Source organism: Manis javanica, chromosome 11, assembly GCF_040802235.1.
Source record: "Manis javanica isolate MJ-LG chromosome 11, MJ_LKY, whole genome shotgun sequence".
Taxonomy (NCBI): domain Eukaryota; kingdom Metazoa; phylum Chordata; class Mammalia; order Pholidota; family Manidae; genus Manis; species Manis javanica.
In genome coordinates, this window is record NC_133166.1 from 70,309,497 (window position 1) to 70,328,576 (window position 19,080).

The following is a 19,080-nucleotide window of genomic DNA, read 5'->3' on the forward strand; positions in this document are numbered from 1 at the left end:
ATGTTCTACTTCTTGGTGGCACAGTACACATACACATATATATCTCAACACCCCCACCCTATACACATACCACATACATCATAACACACATACACACTCTCTTTTTCCCATTCTTACAAAGACATGATTCGGTTATTTCCTGTACTACCACAAAAGGATTGGTAATATTTCCAGTGGGGGAGAACCCAAACCGTGTCCTCGCCAGCCAGAGGTGATGTCATGCCCTCTACAGACTTCCTACATGATGTCCATTTTTCCTTTCCTTCTACCAAAATCTTATCTCCATGTATCAGAAACATTTCCTTTTGCTGGTAAAAGGAAAAGGAAATGAAGGAAAAAGCATCATGCTATTTCTGTTTAAAAAGGACAAGGGGGCTTGATATGCAAGAGAGTGTTTATTAAACACTCTCTTGGTATCCAGGAAAATAATAGTAAGAGGCAACAGTCTTCTTTACTATCACTGGAATGGAAGTTTCCACGCTCCCTAAAGCTTCAGCTGGCCTCTTGGTTTGGTGATTGACCAATGGGGCAACCTGGGCTGTGAGGCTTGGTCACCCTGCTTGTATAGGGTTGTAGTATTCATTCGTTGCTTTTACTTCTGGGTACTGCAATTGGAGAAAGCACCCTCGAGGGTAATATGTTCTATTCATGATCTTTCAAGTGCTTATTTTTCTTTGATGACTAGGTCAACTACTCTAGTCGACCTCGTAACTCACTATCCTTATTCCCCTGATCCCCTGTCTCATGGAGTCTAGAGTCTAAATTCTAAGCGTAAGGTGCAAGTCTTCACCATCTTGCCTTGTGTCCTCTTACTGTTTGTTCTTGCCAGTATGATCTAAGACCTTGCTAACCTGACTGTACCTCCTTCCAGCTTCTGGATGAAGCCAAACTCTCACTTTCTGGCATCTTTCTACTCTGCATTCCCTTCCTCACCTTGTCTGACCTTAACTTACTCATCATTTATTTCGGTCTCAACTGAAGAGCCCTAACCTCTCGTCGTTTTCAGCCCGGGTCCCTAGCCCACTGTCCTGGCAGCACGGCCACAGCCCGCTGCTCACGCTCCTTCCTGGGAACCTGTCCACGTGCTCCAGAGGCTTCCCGCGGGCGCGCCGGCGGTGTGCTGTTCTCTGCGCCGTCACTGCCCAGAGCCTTCGTCTGTGTGGTCGACTGAGCGATCTGTAGCTGGTGGTACAGATTTGCATGAAGTGAGGCAGTGCTGCCCTGTGGTGTGATTACCGCCTGCTCCTGGCGCTGGCGACGTTCCACTGGGCTGGGAAGACGAGCGCAGCGCTGAGACGCCTCGTCTCCTGGGGCCGGCGCATCAGAGCTCGGTCCAGCCTCAGGCAGGCCGACTGCCCCGCGCCATGGGACGACGCAGGGAAGGGCGGCCTGGGCCGTACGCCCAAGCGAGCCCTGCACACGCTGCGTCCCAGCACCGCCGCGCAGTCCCCGGCGCGAGCCCCCGGCAACCTGTGCCCCTCGGGGGCCTGTCTGCACTCCCCCGAGACCCGGCAGGGGCGGGACTTCCGGTCCCGGCGGAAACGCCTTCCGGCGCGAGGCGGAAGCCGGGGTGTAGGTCGGAATCGGTGCTGGGGCGTCCCGGGCGCGCGTTCCCTCGGTGGCCGCCGGTTCCCAAGGTGGCCGCCCCTCGGCTAGCCGCCCCACGCCACCGGACGGGGAGACCGGGTAGGGACGGGAGAGACGGGACTCCCCGCGCGAGCATAGGGAGAAGCGGGACCCAGGCTTGAGGGAGGGGACCTCGATGCGGGAGAGGGACGCGGGAACCGTGCGGGCAGCCAGGAGGGCTGGGAGGCACCGGGGTGTCCCGGGGGAAGGTGTCCGGCGAGGGGCTTGGCAGCTGCTCGCGAGGGTGGCGCGAGGTGGCCCCGGCTGGCTTCCGGGCCGCTAGAACGGCGTCCGCGCCCTGAGGGGCCCTGCGAAGGGCGACTTGACCGCCCGGTCAGTACGACTCCCGGCCGACCGGTGCCCAACTCGGGGCCGCGCTGTCAGTGCTGGCGGCGCGCGGTGCTTGCCCCGGTGGACCGAGGGAGAAGCTGAACTCTTCGCACCCAGAGCCAATTTAGGCAGGATTTCTCTGTCACGCCTGTAGTGCTTCAAAGTAGTTCTAATACAAGCACGCCCACCAAAGTTTTTCTTTTTGGGATCTTCTCAACCCTGCAGTTTAGGTTATTTTACTTCTTTTTCATGGAATGAACTCCGAAATGCCTGTAGGATTACGGTGGTAATTACACGGAAAGCCAGTGCTGTCAATGTTTGCAGTTACAGTTCATTGTTTTCTGCCTGCTTTCTAACACGTCTTTATTACGAGTTACCCTATTGGGGGTTTAGTTTTTCAGGCTAACCAGTAAGGGCAGGTTTACATTAGGGTGCAGCCAGTTACTACCCATTCCTAGGAATTTACTGTTACTTCTTACTTCTCCTACAAGGAAAAAAAATATATTTGCCACTGTTGGTGTTTAAAAAAATATTGATATCCCAAGATATGTTGTTATATACACATTAGCACATTTAGCTTTTCTAGTGGACAATGAATAGTAGATGGGCTTGTTTTATTACCAGAGGTAGTAGTCACTAATTTTAGTTATTGTCTACATTGTATGTATGTTTATCAGATGCAATTAGTAAGTACATCTAATCTATATCATAAAGAGTGTCTCACTTCAGTGTTATTAGGAAGACTCCTTTAGCTTCAAGAGATGGTGAGTGACAGGAGTTTTGCTGCAAACTTTAAGGGAGCTGGAGAGAGCTGTAACAGTGATGATTGTTTTCCTTGTTTCAGATTTCAAGCGTTTAAGTTTTTATTTCTAAAACTGTATTGGGATAGGTAAATTTTAGATCTGATTTGGTGTCTGACATCTACTACTTCAAGTAAACATTTTATCTTTATTGGTGCCTTTGTGTACTGCTGGCTATAAATTCTTCCCCTTTCCCCAACTTTGTGAATACTTTGGTATACTTCACAAAAATTGTATATATTTAAGGTGTATGATTTGATAAACATGTACATTGTGAAATGAGTACTGCGTCAGGCTAACAGATTCTCACTCACCTACTTAATATTTTTTTCTTCCTTCCTCTTTTTTTTTTTTATTTGTGTGTGGCAAGAAGACTTAAGATCTCTCTTCCAAATTTCAAATGTACAATATTATTAAGTATTAACTCATAACTCTTGATGGCCTTGAAAATCTGGGCTTGAGTTAGATAGTTATAATTTCCTGATGGTTGGGGCACAGCTGATATTTACAAGAGGAAAACTGCCCTCCAAAACCCTTTCATATGTAAATGAGCATATTTTATAATTTTTCAAATCAGAAAATGAAAAGGTGATTTTGATCTTTACAGTTATTAAGTGTTTGTAGATTTTTGTATATGTATTAAACTCATTTCTTTAAATTAGACAGCATTGTTTTTCTGATAAGGCTTGTTCTGATTTTTCCACACACTCTTGGTTTCAAAATGTGTTCTTCCCTCTTTTCTCTTGGTTGTTGGGAGATAGAGCACTTGACAAAGTAGGTCTTGAGACTAAGTTCTGTAGAGGAAGTGCTGGTTGTTGAAATGCAGGAGCCCAGCCTTCTGTAGGAAGTCTCTAGTTATGCATCTGAATTGTATGTTTGAAATGTGATTGTGTTCTGGATAATCTTTGGAATTTTTCTTCTTTGTTCTGATTGCTGAGTGCATTTCTTAGCTTTTTATAGATAAGTTTATGTGTTATTTAGGATTTAGATGTATTTTGCCATTTAACCAATAGCTGCAATTTTTTATTAAGAGCACTTGACAAAGGTCTTGAGACTAAGTTCTGTAGAGGAAGTGCTGGTTGTTGAAATGCAGGAGCCCAGCCTTCTGTAGGAAGTCTCTAGTTATGCATCTGAATTGTATGTTTGAAATGCGATTGTGTTCTGGATAATCTTTGCAATTTTTATTCTTTGTTCTGATTGCTGAGTACATTTCTTAGCTTTTTATAGATAAGTTTATGTGTTATTTAGGATTTAGATGTATTTTGCCATTTAACCAATAGCTGCAATTTTTTATTAGGGTGCAGCAAACTGCTAGTTATTCTTACAGATTTACTATTTTTATTTCTGCTACAGTGAAATATGTATCCGTGCATTGGAAGAACTATTAAAAAAGCAATAACAAAAACCCTGTCTTCATATGTACACACTTAAACTTTCTGTTTTCCTTAATCACTAGTTTGTAATACTAATTTCTTACATTGAGTTTTTTGGTTTTTTGCTCTCAGATTATGAGTTTCATTATTAAAGTCCATTCTCAGTTAGCATACGCTAGTTAGAAAGCCTCCTATACCATTTGATAGAATCAGGAGAACTTATTAATAAGCTGAGGAATACAGCTTTTGGACAGGGAGATACAAAGCAGAGTGTTGGTCTGCTGACCTACCATCCAGTTGCTGTGTTGCCTATAATATAGGTGTGGCCCTCAGCAAGACTGGCTGAGGCATAGTTGACCCCTTCTTTTAGTATTACTTTCTGTCCTTTTCCTTCTGCTCAGTGAGACCATTTCTGTCATAGTGACTAAGTTGACCTGGGCTTCAAAGTGACTCAGGGGATCAGAGAAGCCAAAAGGACTGCAGTCCTGTTAGTGGAACCTGGTCCATTCTGCTGAGTCTGATCACGTACATTCTGGCAGATTGTCCAGTCTTCAGACATGTAGTTATGGCTGTGAACCACTTGTTTACGTTATTGTTGTTTGAAAAACAATTTTAATACTAAATGATAATTGGTCAGATTAAGTAAATGGACTCAATTTTGCTTAGAGTGAGGCGTCCCATTAAATTACCCATGAACTTTTCTATTAAAATGATATGATTGATAAACCTCATAATTGCAAATACTACAGAAAATACATTGATTGCCCTTTCTCTTCATTGTTGTTATTAGTTGTAGTTGTTGTTTTTAATTTGAGATCCTAAAGAGAAAAACTGTTGGATAAAAGATATGGTCAGGTGGGGGAGGATGACCATTATTGGTGACATATTAAGTTTGTCCCCCTTTAGACCCTTCATCTATTTCTCCTGCCCCATTCCCCATGGCAACCCATATGTGGCTATTCTAATTAAAATTAAATCAAATTAAAAAGTTAGTTCTTAAGTCACTAAGCCACATTTCAAGTGCTCAGATGCCACATGTGGTAATTACCACATTAGATGGTGTAGATAAAGGACATTTCTGCCCTCTCAGTGTTCTGTGGGACACTGTTGTGTTGGGTGCTGCTCTAGAGCTTGCTCTGTGTAAAGCAAGGGACAGAGCTCAATAGCATAATTTAATGCAGAAGTGGACTCACTCAGGATAGAATCCTCAGTGACGACTAGGTTCTTTAGTTACCTACTGCCAGTTCCTCACAATCAGGTGGAAGTAACTGCAGAGACAGATGCAATGTGCTGGAGGACCTAGAGGTCCTAAGCCCTTGGTTTCCCAGCCATTTCTTGTATTACATCACAGAGGAAAGGAGGAAACTGCATCTACATTGTGAGATGCAGTCTTTATCTGTAAAATGGCTTCAAAAGTTGTGTTCAAACTGTAGAAATGCATTACATTTGTTTCAAGAGTGTGAGCAACACAGGTGTCTGTGTGGGGCCAAAGAGGTGTCTGTGGTTTAGATCAGTGATTTTTAATCTGTCATATCCAACACTATTTTTAAAACAAATAGTTTATAATTCCTCCTTTACAATCCTGAAATGAACTCATAGATATGCTGTGATTACTTACAAACCTGACTGCAAAGAAATGAACATAATGTTTTGTAACATAAAGGAGAAATAAAAATGACATCATTAAAAAATACATTTTTTATATGTGTATGCTGTACACATACCAAGTGGTCAACTCTTTTTTTTTTTAAGGTATCATTGATATACATTCTTATAAAGGTTTCACATGAAAAACAATGTGGTTACTACATTCACCCATATTATCAAGTCCCCTCCCTCCCATACCCCATTGCAGTCACTAAGTGGTCAACTCTTTGTAGCTGTATCTAGAATTACTGTGAATGAGACAGCTTCAAATGCAGACTTATGTAGTAAGTTGTACTTACATACACTGAATTATATTGCTGTCAGTGAGGCAATTTTCCAAAATGGTGAATGACTTGGTAAATTCAGAGAAGAGTTAGGTACAGTCTTCCCTTGTCTTTCAAAGCAGTTACATTTTGGGAGGATTTACTGATTACTAAAAGTGTGAAAAAGTTAATTTGTGTTCCTATGTTAAGGCTTAGAAATTTAAGTAGGGTTTTTACCCACCTGTATTTCTGGTGGAATATTCAAACATGTAGGATGCAGGATAATCCTTTGCTGTGTAGAGCTGTCCCTAGCATCGCAGGGCGCGCAGGTGACTTTACTTGCAGTGAGTCATCTAACTGGTAGCTGTGACAATGAGAAAAAAATTGCATCTCAGAATCTTCTGAAATCAGTTTTGGAGCTTAAAAATTCCATGTAAGATAGATCACTCTTCTTTCTCCTCCTACATATTTTAAAAAAGGAAACCCCAGTGAGATAACAGCATTGCTAATTTGTTGGCATTGTGTAGGAAGTACTAACCTACAAAATAACCTTCTGAGCAGTTATTTAAAATACTTCAATTGTAAAGAGGTTACAAGAAACACATTGTTAATCCTTACTTAAAAAAAAAATGCCATTTGAGTTTTTCAGTGTGTTAGTGTGTTGGGGTTTTCCAGAGAAACAGAACCAGTGTTGTTATGTCTGTGTGTGTGCGTGTGTGTTTAAAGAGATGTATTTTAAAGAATTGGCTCATGAAATTGTGGGGATTGGCATGTACAAAATTTGTAGAGCAAGCTGGTAGGTTGGAAGGTCTGGCAGGAGTCGATACTGGAGTCTTGAGGAAGAATTTCTCTCTGGAAAACCTCAATTTTTGTTGTTAAGGCCTACAGCTGATTAGATGTGTCCTACCGACACAGTTAAGGGTCATCTTCTTTCTTAGAATCAATCAATTATAGATATTAACCACGTCTACAAAACACCTTTACTGCAACACTGAGATTAATGTTTGATTAAATAACTGGGTGCTGTAACCTAACCAAGTTGATACAAAAGACTATCACAGTTAGTGTTTAAAACACGTTTGGTATTTAAACAAATACGTGGTATATAAAATAATACATAGTGATTATTAAAATAAGAGGGTGTCTGTATTTGTTGCCCAATAGTCTTTAAGGGATTACCTGTGCTTTCATTCATAAGTCAAATGAAGAGTAGAAATGGACTATTGAATTAACTTTGTCACCCCTTGAAATTTAAAAATTATTCTTTTTTCATGTTTTTTTATGTTACGTGTATTAAAGATTTTACTACAATTTTCCTGTTTTTAAAAGTTAACGCTTTTGCTAACTTTTTTGCCTTAAAAATTCTTAGATCTTAGTCATAGAGAGTTATTTTTGACCTTATTTAATCTAATTCCCCTAATCTATGCTTGAGAGACTGGTCCCAGAAAGGTGAAAAGATTTGCCCAGGTAAGACAGTGAGTAGAAGAACCAGGATCAGAAGGCAGATCTGGTTTCCAACCCAGTGCCCTTTGTGCTGTGAATGATTATAGTTACATGGAGGGGGAAGGGAGAGGGTATCTGCATCTTTGTGCCAGGCACTGTGCTAGATATTGCATGCTTGCATGTTAGCTCAGATCCTAGGCTAAAAACTATGTATTATTTTCTCCTTTTTAAAAGACAAAGAAACTGAAATTTAAAAAGTGGATGACTTGTCTGTGATTGAAATTAATACATGTAGAGCTACGATTTGAACCCAGGAATATCTTGCTTTGGCTTGAGTTCTATCATAGTGAATACTTTGTCTTCTTTTGGATTTTCTTATTTTCTCATTTCATTTTTACCCTTTGACTGACTCTTTTGAAAGTTTTCTATTTCTTGTCTTTTACCCTAAGAAATGTTAAGATATATAATACTTCAGTCTAAATGTAAATCCTGTCTTTGCATTTATCCTTTTTTTCCCCCTCCTCTCGCCATTCCTTCATGCATCTGAGCTGTAAGATGAATTGCTGTTTGATTTATCCACCTGGTGGGGGGGGGGTGTTTCTACTCTGGATCTCTATCCTGCACAGGCCCTTGCATTTTGCCTCTTGTTACCCCATTTCCTGTAGCTCTGCTTCTTCCCATCAAGGTCATTGCCACTAGGACCGTGCAGATGCCCCTGGGGAATGCTGGCTTCAGTGCTAACCCACCTCTCTAGACTTGCTTTCTTATTATTCTGCCATTGGAGCAACTCTCTTACTTTATAGCTAGCTCTGCATACATTTTAAAAAGATTTTTAAAATATTTAATTCAGTATTTTTAGGTGACCTTCAGTCACTGGTTCTGCATTGCCAGAAATAGAAATCCACGTTGTCCTTGTGCTTGACTGTAGTGTTTTGCATTGAACCTAGGGGGTAGGGAGAAGACTTGATTTAATTCAGTCTACCATGTCTATTCCTATTAGTTGGCAAAAGTCTTTCATTGAGAATCATAAGAAATAAACTTTGGAAAAGAATGACGGGGTTCAGGATATGTTAGCCTAAAATATAGCACCTTGGCATATTGAATATATTAAGCTGAAAGAATTTGAGAAGTGACAGGTACAGGCAGGAAGAGGACTCTTTGGCTTTTCCCTGAAGCAGGCCCTAAGACCCTCATGTGAAAGGTGCATTCCCTATACCCAGAGGAAGGGATCATCTTTATCTGAAGGAAGGAAGAAGACCGAGAAGAATCTGGAGGAATAGTCCTTGCTAAGGTTCCTGTTCTTAGTTCATAATCCTTTTTATTTTATCACATTTTCCATTATATCTACTCTTTGTCAAACCTAATATAACAACACCCAGGTTTAACCATTTCCTTGGTTTTCATTTCCTTATGAAGTCTCCTGTGTCATGTAAAATGTACATTAAATAAATCTGTATGCTTTTCTCTTGTTTATCTGTCTTTTGTTACAGAGACCTGGCCAAGAGCTTAGAAGGGTAGAGGGAAAAGATATTTTTCCTCCCCTACAGTTTCCAGTGACCATGAAGGGATGGCTGGGACACCCCGCTTGCTCCAGAGCCTACAGGTGGGACTTTGGGAAAATGGACAGAGGTCAATGAAAGGTAAGAATTCTTACTGGGTGACTCTCCCAGATCTCTGTGTGTAGTGCCTGGTCAAAGGAGGAAGGTAAAACTCTCTCTTAGTCTCTTCTCTTCCAAATTGAGAATCCAGGAGAAAAACAATTGTAAAAATTAGATCTTTAAGTTGTGACTCTTGTGAGTTTGATTTTGGGTAGCCACTGACTATTGATCCTTTCCCTCCAGGGACAGCTAGTATTTTCCTGTATGTCTTATTTTGTGTCCTGAAAGCTTGGCTTGGCCTTCTGCCTGCTGCAACATGCAAGTTATTGGATCTGTGTGTGTGGATACCCTACTGTCTGATGGGGGCCCTGAGAACGTGGCTGAACAGAAATGTGGGTTGCATCCCATTTTCAGCCAACATTCTGCCCACTGTTGCCACCTCTCAGGGAGAGTGGTCTAGGTCTTTTTTGCCTTTCGCTGGCATTGGGAGTGGCTATGAATCTCGGGAAGACACTGTCTTCTGCACCCTCTGTGGGGAAGAATCTTGTGTGCGTGGTTGAGCCTTAAAAGGCTTGTTGGTTTTACATTGTAAAAGCTTATTGGTTTTGAGTCATTTGACATAGGTATATCTTTGGTTTAGAAAAGAAAAAGAGTTCAATACTCCCAGGAATATTTATTGTTTGTCCTGTCTTAAACCTTATAAGATATCCAACATATATTTTAAAAGCTCTATATGACCTGATTGGAAACTGATATTCAGGGCTTGATAAGAGCCTTTTTTTTTTTTAGCCCACGCTGTTTTATGATCCTGTCCTCCCATGGGAACTCCCAAGTCAACTGGAACTCCCTTCTTGAACTCCCATTGACTATATGTTCTACCAGCTCTGTCAACTTCCCTTCTTGTTGGCACAGTTTTGCTGAAGATGATTTGGAACTTTATTAGCTTTTGTGGGAAACCTCAGATCTCAAACTGGTTCCTCTAAGATCTCTTTCTTCCCATTGCTTCTGCTCCTCCCTCCTTTTGCTACCTTTGATCTTCCTTTCAGTTCTCTTGAATCTTTTGATGTGCCCCCCTTCAAGCCTCTGTCTTTTCCATTCTTCTATCCATCCCTACCAGACCTTGAACCCCTTCTGGTCTTGGAAACTCAGGGTCTCTCAAAAACAACTATCTGAGGAAAAGGAAAAGACTAATTGGAAATTGATGACATATTTTACTCACTCAGATGAGCTTTGGAGACATGCAGATAACACTAAATAATCTCAGTCACTTCTAAAATGTAGTTTACATATCAAGGCAAATGAAAATCTTGAAAACCTTCAAAAATATTGGTAAGAAGCCCTCATATCAACTAGGTAACCTCAACTTATCTCATTTGCTATAAACACATTCAGATAAAAATATAAAGTGGATTAAAAGCCAGTGAGTTTGTTTTACTGACATGGCTAAAATTTTAGAATGAAAGCTGTAAAATTTTTGTTTGCCTTTGGTATATTCCCATGCATATGTATGATATTTTTCTCTCTCTGCAAAGTATGACTGAGTTAATTTATAAAATCCCTTAAAGGGGTTTTATTTAAATTGGCTTAGAGATGAATGCTTATATAAATTAAGTATTCCTAAAACTCTTTGTAGTGTGGGAATAACTCAGACTATTTTTAAGTTCAGGTGATCTGGGATAAACTTTGGTAAATAAAGCTACTTTTAAGAATGTTGGTAAAATAGAAACAAGTATGTTTTCAGTTGTCAGCATTAAATATAATGCAGACATACAGTTTTTTTTTCCTACCTAGACATATAAGTTAAATAAGCTTATGTTATATCTATTTGATATTTAAGGTTATGAAAATATAAATCCAACCTAAGAACAAAATGTATAATTGACATGAATTACTGGGTGTATAGAAAGTACAACAGTAAAAAAAAGAAAAGAGTAGGTAGGGAATCATGTTTAACTTTTTAGGTTCTTTGCTGTTGTGGTATTTTGCATACTTGCCTGATGTGTCAACAATTAAAGTAAGGTAAAATGGTGACTGGCTTTGTCACCATGAAATTTTCATGAGCAATCCAGGCATAACTGTTACAAACAAGTAAGTTACTGTAAGTAGGGTTAAAGTTTATACATGAACTTTTCAACAGTAACCGTTTTATAATATATCTACTTAAAAATAGTTTCCAAGTCTTGTTAGTAACTTTAAACCTTAAAGCTATACTAAATTAAGTTAAATAGTGGATATTCATTAAGTATTCAGGTCATTTTCAAATAAAATACTGAAACATTAATTGATGAACATAAATTTATCTGCTTTGGCTTCTTAAATTCTGTAGGGAGACAAAAAGTATTTGGTTCTGTTAGCAAACATGTCTTTTGCCATGCTGAAAAATTGTACTAAGAGGAAGCATATGTCTCTAGAAATTGTGAAGTAGTGTATGTATAAATTTACAGAATGTTAGGATGTGCAGACAGTTCACAATTGCCTGCTTCCTAGTTTTTACTGGAAATTAGGGTTACTAAAAATTAGAAATTCTTGTTAAAAGCTAACCTTTGCAAACAATATGGCTTCTCTCTCACTTACCAACTTTACATTTCCCTGTATGGCCCCGGAAGATGACTGGTTAGCCAGAGACGGGTAAGATTCCTCAAGGGAGGAACAACCTAAGACAGGCACAGTCGCAGGGGGGCCATCAGGTGAGAATTTGGGGATCAACAGAGGTGAGGCTCAGAACCTCACCCCCCCTGCTTTGAGAGAAATCTTCTGCATCCGTGGATGTCTTGCTGCCCTTGTCTAGCCTGGATTAATACTTAGTCCATAGGCACACACCTGATCATCTGATCATCTACATTTGCCTTCTTACAGCACTAAACTATGTTTTCTACCTTTATCTTGCATCTACCTACCACTTCAGCATTTTATTAAAAATAAAAATAATAATAATAATAGGAGAAATGTGGGATCAACATATAAATCAAGTACAAAAATCAAATGAATATTCATATTTGACCTGATGGTTTATAGGTCATATTGCATGATCAAAACCGAAAGTTTCTGTGATGAATGCCCTTGTACTGTTCACCATGTAAGAATTTATTCACTCTGTAAGAATTCGTTCACCATGTAAGAACTTGTTCGTTATGCTTCAGAAGATTGGAGACTGACGAGAATTAGGCTTGAGATGGATTAATGATTGTACATTGAGCATTGACCCCCCTATACTGAATTTTATTGTTGTTAACAACCATTTGATCAATAAATATGAGAGATGCCCTCTCAAAAAAAAAAAAAAAAATTAGAAATTCTTATCAATTATGTAAATGAAAGTACTGTGAATAATAAGGACAAAGAAGAAAAATTTACAAAGTATGCAAGGAAAATAAGATGTGTTTGTGATAAGGAAAAGTATACAAGGTATGAAGGATGTATTTTTGTTAAAGGAAAAAAGAAGTAATTTGTTCTAAAGTAGAATGACTGGCTATTCCAGACTGAGAAGGGAGAAAAGAGTAGGAGAAACACTGGGGTGGATATTTAAAAAAATTTTGTTGAAGTTTTGAGGAAAAGGAATTTTCAGTCTACTAAGATTGAATGGATTTATTTATAGGAAGAGAAAAAACACAAGGATGAACCTTAATATCATAAGTATACTGATGCAAAACTAGAATGACATTCTTCTTGAATTATTGGTCTGCTCTTATTTAGAAATTGTAAAAAGATTTTTCTCTGCCATTTAAGTAATCTACCTGGGGAACTAAGATTTTATGTCGCATCAGAATGATTTCCTGTGCTTCATGTTGTCTTTGTCAGGTCTTTGATTACTTAAGAAAACCAAATTTTCTCAATATCAAAAGAACTAAGGGTTTGTTATCTGTGTAACCTTCTATATCCTTCTTTAGGATCTTTTATTGTCACTTTGGCTAAATAGATAATTAAGTATTTTATAATCTGTGATCCTATTTAATCAGGTATTCAAGCCTTTTGACATTTTTCACATGCTTCCCCAAATCAAATTCTAAATAATATTTTGATCTAAACTAACTTTGAGATTTCCTAGAGAGCCCCTGGAAAATCTCAAAAGATTCCTCTCTCTCCCTGTAGAAGAGAGATGTTAAACTAGTTAGGTTTATTTGCTATATTAAGCAGTGTGGGAAGCATTGTCAAGTAAGAAATGATGATAAACCTTATTTAGGTTATATTTGTATGGCTATATGTTATTAATACAAGTATTTCAGAATTGTATGAAGTTCATAGAAATTTGTCAGTACCCTTGATATTAATGATATGTTCAGCATCATGTTGTCAGTCATAATTACATTAAAATATAGTTTGTCATTAAAATAAATTTCCTCGATTATAATGACCTCTCACTAGATCTTTAACTGTGGCCATTTTAAAGTCTTTGTCATTCACAGATAACTGTTTTTTACTCCTGGCTCTTCTCTGAAAGTGTTTACAGTCAGCTGCAGGTGAGAATGCTCAATAAGGCCATCACTTGAATGACTCTGAGGCCATGCCAGTTGACTGGGTAATTTCCAAACTAATGAAGAATTTGATGGATTCATAAAACTGCTAACCCAAGATCAAATGGAACAAGAATTAATTATGTGAGACTGAATCACCTTAGGAGGATGATTATAATTTTTTGATGACTTTTTGTTTGAAATGTCGATGGTTCTTGAATGTTTTCTTTTTCCATTTTCTCTCAATTTGCTATAACTTACAGCAATTTGGTGAAGTCCACCTTTGTGAACAAAGATGAAACAGTTACTTTTCTCCCTATGTGGAGGGCCAGAATTCAGAAACTCTTGCTGAGCATTTTTACTTTCATGGCAATATAGTTATTTGCATAGATTCAATAAAAATCTGTTTTCCTTATAATAGGACATAATTGAAAACATTGCTTATATTCCTGAAGCCTTGACTGGAGTGTCATATTTGAGAATGATACATACAATCAGGTATGACCAGATACTTTTAAGGAACTGAGGTGGTCTTTATGGAGCTAATGCTTATAAAACTCTGGGGAAAAAAGTCTGGCCTGGTACTTGGCTTATAAGGTTTTACAGCCTTATAGTTGAGTAAGGAAAGTTACTTCCTGGGAGGCCCAGGAACTCTAAAATACTTCGGAAATGTCAAAAAGAGAGGAATTCAGCCAAATCAATAGTTGTTGAAGGCATAGTCTAGTGGCAAGTTCCTTGCTTGACTTCTCAGGCTCAAGAGGCTTTTAAAAAGTCTAATTTGAGAGTCCTTATCAAAAGTTGCAGCAAAGGAACTTAAAAAGAGTCTGTATGGTCAATTCTTGCTGCACTTAACATAAATAACCAAGCCAAATTTAATGACACTAGACTTAGTTTGCAAACAAATTAGTCTTTTATCATCTTTGACAGAAATGGGGGTGACCATAGAGAGAAAAATAATGTTTCAGTTGGAAACTACAGCAGACCCCTGTGGGCCATAAGTTCCAGTCCTTTTGTTGTCTGTAAGGTTTTGTTATCTACCTGTAAATTGGACTGGATCCTGAATTCTTCTGGTTTCCTCCAGTATCTGGCTACAGCTCTCCAAATTAACATTTCCCATTTTTCTCCCACCCTTCTGACTTGGAATCATTGGGAACTAAACCTGTCCTTTTCCTGAAGCCATGCAAGCTGAGGCTGGATGACTTGATAAAAATTTCAGAGCAGTCACCAAAACAGATCATGTATGGGCAACCTTCATGCCTGCTGCTGTGTGGCCCACTCAGAAAGTGCACGTTTCAGTGGCCTCACAAAGACATTCAAACTGCAAACCAGGGAAATTTGTCAGATTGCCACTGCCTGTTCTCACTGTACTGTCTAAAGATGCTTTGAGTTCAATGTTTAGAAATCTTAGGTGTCTGCCCTCTGAACTCAAAAACTGAGTTTATAGTTTGTTCTAACCATCAACCTTTGTTTTTCTTTTGTTTCCACAGAAATATCCCTTATTAAAAGCTTGATTTCTCAAACATAAGGAGACCTTAGATGGCCATCTATTCCCTCCTGAAATGAGAAATAACTGTTTAAATGACTGGCCTGTTTCCAGGGCTGAGACTGACTCAGTGGGTTATAAGCCTGCCAACTCAGTTTCTGGATTGTGAAACTTCTTGGGAAAGTTTCAGATGGAGGAATGACAGGGTTTAGGATAAACTACCCCAAAATATAGCACTGTGGCAGGTTGAATATTTTAAGCTGAAGGAATTTGAGAAATGGAAGGTATAGAAAGGACTTTTTGACTTTCCCCTGAAACAGGTCATAAGACCCTCATATGAGAGGTGCCTTCCCTGTACCCAGAGGAAGGGAGGATCCTTATCTCCAAAAAGGAGAGACACCAGAGAGACTGTGAAGCAAGAGGCCTTGCTAGGTTTCCCCCAGTTTACTACTCACACTCCTCTTGTCCTGTCTTTTCATTTCCTTATGAAGGCTCCTGTATCACATAAAATTTATATTAAATAAATTTGTATGCTTTTCTTTTGTTAAAAATTTTGTCTTTGTTAGAGACCCAGTTTTTATTTTGTTAATATCTCTTTTGTTAGAGACAACTGAGACTTAGGTAAAGGAAAAGATATTTTTCTTCCCCTACCAGGAGCACCAAAAAACTTAAAAAAAAAAACAGCTTTTGAAAACTCCCCTTATTGGAGACTTACACTGATTGCCCTGTGAAGGAGAAAAAAAACTCTGAAATCATTTAATGAGACATTAAATATTGTTTTATCTTGCATCTTATTTGAGTGAGATAAACAGGAGCCAAGGATTACTTGATCTGAGCACAGATTGCCATGTGTAAAGCTCAGTAGGAACAAATACTCTAAGAAGATTTATAACATTAAAGCTGAAATTATTATGAACATGTTAAAACTTATTTGTAATGGAATTTTGCAAAGTTTGTTCTGAAGACTTGGCCTCTTCAAGGGCCTCGATAATCTTCAGAGAGATGATAATCATACTTTAGTTCCTTTTAAATTTCAGGCTCACAAATACTTTAGGTATACTTCGGAGATAACTGTGTTCAGTTCTAGACTATGACAAAAAAGTTAATATCACAATACAGCAAAGCAAATGAATGTTTTGGTGTCCCAGTGCATGTAAGTTAGGTTTAACTAACTCTACTCTGTCAAGTGTGCTATAACATTATGTCTAAAAAAACAATATACATGCCTTAATTAAAATATACTTCATTGCTAAGAAATGGTAAGCATCATTTGTGCTTTCAGTGAGCTGTAAGCACTGACCACAGGTTACCATGACAAATAGGATGGTAAAAAATTTGAAGTATTGCAAGAATTACCAAAATGTGACACAGACATGCAGTAAGCAAATGCTGTTGGAAAAACAGTGTGGATAGACTTGTTGGATGCAGGGTTGCCCACAAACCTTGAATTTGTGAAAAACAAAACAAAAACACAGTCTCTGTGAAGTGCCGTAAAGTGAAGCACAATAAAATGAGGTATGCATGTTTTATATCCCCCTTTTTATTAAAAAAAGTCAAGAGAAGTTATCCTTAAGTGTTTTAATTCATTTTTAGATGAAAAAATCATTATAAAAATTCTGCCTATGCTATTTTTTTCTTACTGTCCTTATCTAGAAATAAATATTAGGAGGGGGTCCAGAAGTAGAAAGTAGGAGCAATGATTCCTGTTTTCTTTAATAGAATTCTGTAATATGATTACCTACGTAAGGTATATGTTTTTTCTTTGCTCACTAGATAAACATTGTTAAAAATAATATTTAGTGGAAAAGATGTTTCCTCCATATATAATTTTTAGTGGTTTAAGGTAATGTTTTGTACAGTCATTATTTCTGTAGCAGGCAGTGTTAATTTAGTGTTTTTGGTCTTGGTTTTCCGTTAGCACTAATAGAAAAGATGAACATTTGAAGGGAACAATTAATTGCTTGCTTTGTAAGTGGTGTTGTTGAGAAAAGACTAAGTACGTTCATTTGTAGAGCCAATATAAACTCCAGACAGATTTTTCTGTGCCTTTTCCTCAAGTGTGTCATATAATTTGGTGTTTATCACTGACTTGAATATCTTCAGGTCTTACAAACCACGTAACTTGACCATGAAATCAAGCAGCTGTTTCAAAGGACTCTTTGCAAGTAGATTTTTTTCTTTGGAGTGGATGTGGGGGAAAAGGGGAGGTGGTCGTTGCAATGAAAAGAAGATTGTGCAACTGGTGTATGCTTATTAGAACTTCCCCCCCTCCTTCCTTTCCTTACTTCTTCCTTCCATCTTCTTTAAATCAAGTTTCAGTGGAAAGATTTCTAGAGTACTTTTTAGTTGGTCTTCCCTAATCGTCCCTGCTATTAGTGGAGTTAGCTTTGTGCAGAGACTAGTAGACCATTACATTTTAGAAAATTGACACGTATTTTGTGGCCATGTTTCAGACATGACAGTAAGACAGCATCTGTGCAATTGTAACCTCCGTGCTTTATTTAGATCTGCTCTTTATCCTTTTGTTTTAGGGTTAATGGGGAAGGAGCCTAGTCCCTAAAGAATGGTGCCTGAGTTTGTGAAGAACCTGCAAACGTTGTCACGGTGGCACATGTAACTAATGGGTCTTCCAGATTTAGATAATGGCAATATTCTCAACATGTGTTTACTATTACAATTGTTCCTGGGTCCTTTCTTTTGCAGAGTGTGTGTACATATTAGTATATAGGACCTTTACTGTGCTGACCTCCAATTGTGATAATGTGAAATGCTTCTCTGATAACTCTCCTCTTAAAAACTGGGTTGCTTCAACATTGAGGATTTCAGTAGCATTATCTGCTGAGAGCTCCTACTCCTTCGTAAGTGTTATTCAGTTTGGCATTTATATATATATACACACATAACCTGTGGAATTGTGAATTAAAGGTAGGCAGTGACATGTAAAATATTCAGAGATTACTTCAGAGCCAATAAATTTGTTTTTGGATAATAAGAGTATCTTAAATTCATTTGACCAAATGTATGCTAACTACCCATGATGTATGTAGAAGTATGTTTGATGCTATATAGAATTTATGAACAGCTCTAATAAGTTCTTATCCCTTATCCTTAAAGACCCTATGTCCTATAATTACTAAATATAAGCATTGTGATAGCTCAGAAGAAAGAGATTATCCCAGGACAGAGTGTATAGAAAACTTGAGCGTAGAGACCTGTGCTGGGACCTGAACATTGGATGTGGAGAGGCCTAGATGTAGAGGGATAAATAACCAGTAGAAGGAGCCTGGGTGAAGGTGGGGGAGTATGGGATATGTGTGAGGGGGCAGTTTGGTTGCAGCGTATGGGACACACATTAGGAAGTAGGGAACATGAGATTGGCACTAGGTAAAGAATTGAGTGCCATCCTGAGTAGACTTTAAATCTTGTGAAACAGTGAGTGACCAATCATTCATTCATTTACTAGCTGACTGAATATTAGTTTTGTGCCAGGTACACACTAGGGAGAAGAGTAGAGTGGGTAAGAACGCAGGCCCTGGAAGGCCTAAACTTCCAAGTTTAAGTACTGATGTAGTACTTGATGGTTTAGTGACCTGCAAATTTCTCAACCCTCCCTGACAGGTCTAGGTTGGTCTGTGATGAGAAGTTTGTCAAATCACAAAGTCATTGATTTTATCAAGTTTCTAATAAGTGTAAGGTCTTCAAAAGAAGTTTCATTTTTGGTTACTGATTATAAAATTTTACTTAGCGGTTTTTCAGTTGAGGATTTTTAAAGGATTGTTTTAGCTGATTTTGATTTCTTTTGAATATTGGTAAATTAATTTTAAGTTAAATTTAAAGTGAAAGTTAGTTAAATTTGATTAAAAATTTTAGATTTAAATAAGTTAAAAATAAAATCCAAAATCCTCCCAAAGAAATCACAGTTAACAAGAGCAAACTCATACCTACCCTGCAGCTGGGAGAGTGGAGTGGAGGGAGGCACTGTGGACTCTGTGTTTGATGACTACTCATACCACATGAAGAGAGGAAGGATTTTCACACAGAATGGATGTTTACTTGTTGTGTCATT

At 38.5% G+C, this 19,080-nt stretch overlaps 1 protein-coding gene across 6 annotated transcripts in view; it reads left to right on the plus strand.

Annotated features, from left to right (window-relative positions):
• The first annotated feature begins 1,328 nt into the window (after positions 1-1,328).
• Positions 1,329-19,080, plus strand: part of DISP1 (dispatched RND transporter family member 1) — a 261,301-nt gene continuing 243,549 nt past the window's right edge. For 2 of the 6 annotated variants that reach the window (XR_012122729.1, XR_012122730.1), the window contains exons 1-2: positions 1,551-1,686; positions 8,973-9,122. Coding sequence is in view for 1 of the 6 variants with exons in the window: in XM_037008900.2 (XP_036864795.2) it covers positions 1,365-1,686 (322 nt within the window). In the remaining 5 variants the exon portion in view is untranslated. Of the gene's footprint in view, positions 1,687-8,972; positions 9,123-19,080 lie in introns of those variants that run through there. The other 4 variants (XR_012122728.1, XM_037008900.2, XR_012122734.1 and 1 more) reach the window with 3 other exon arrangements.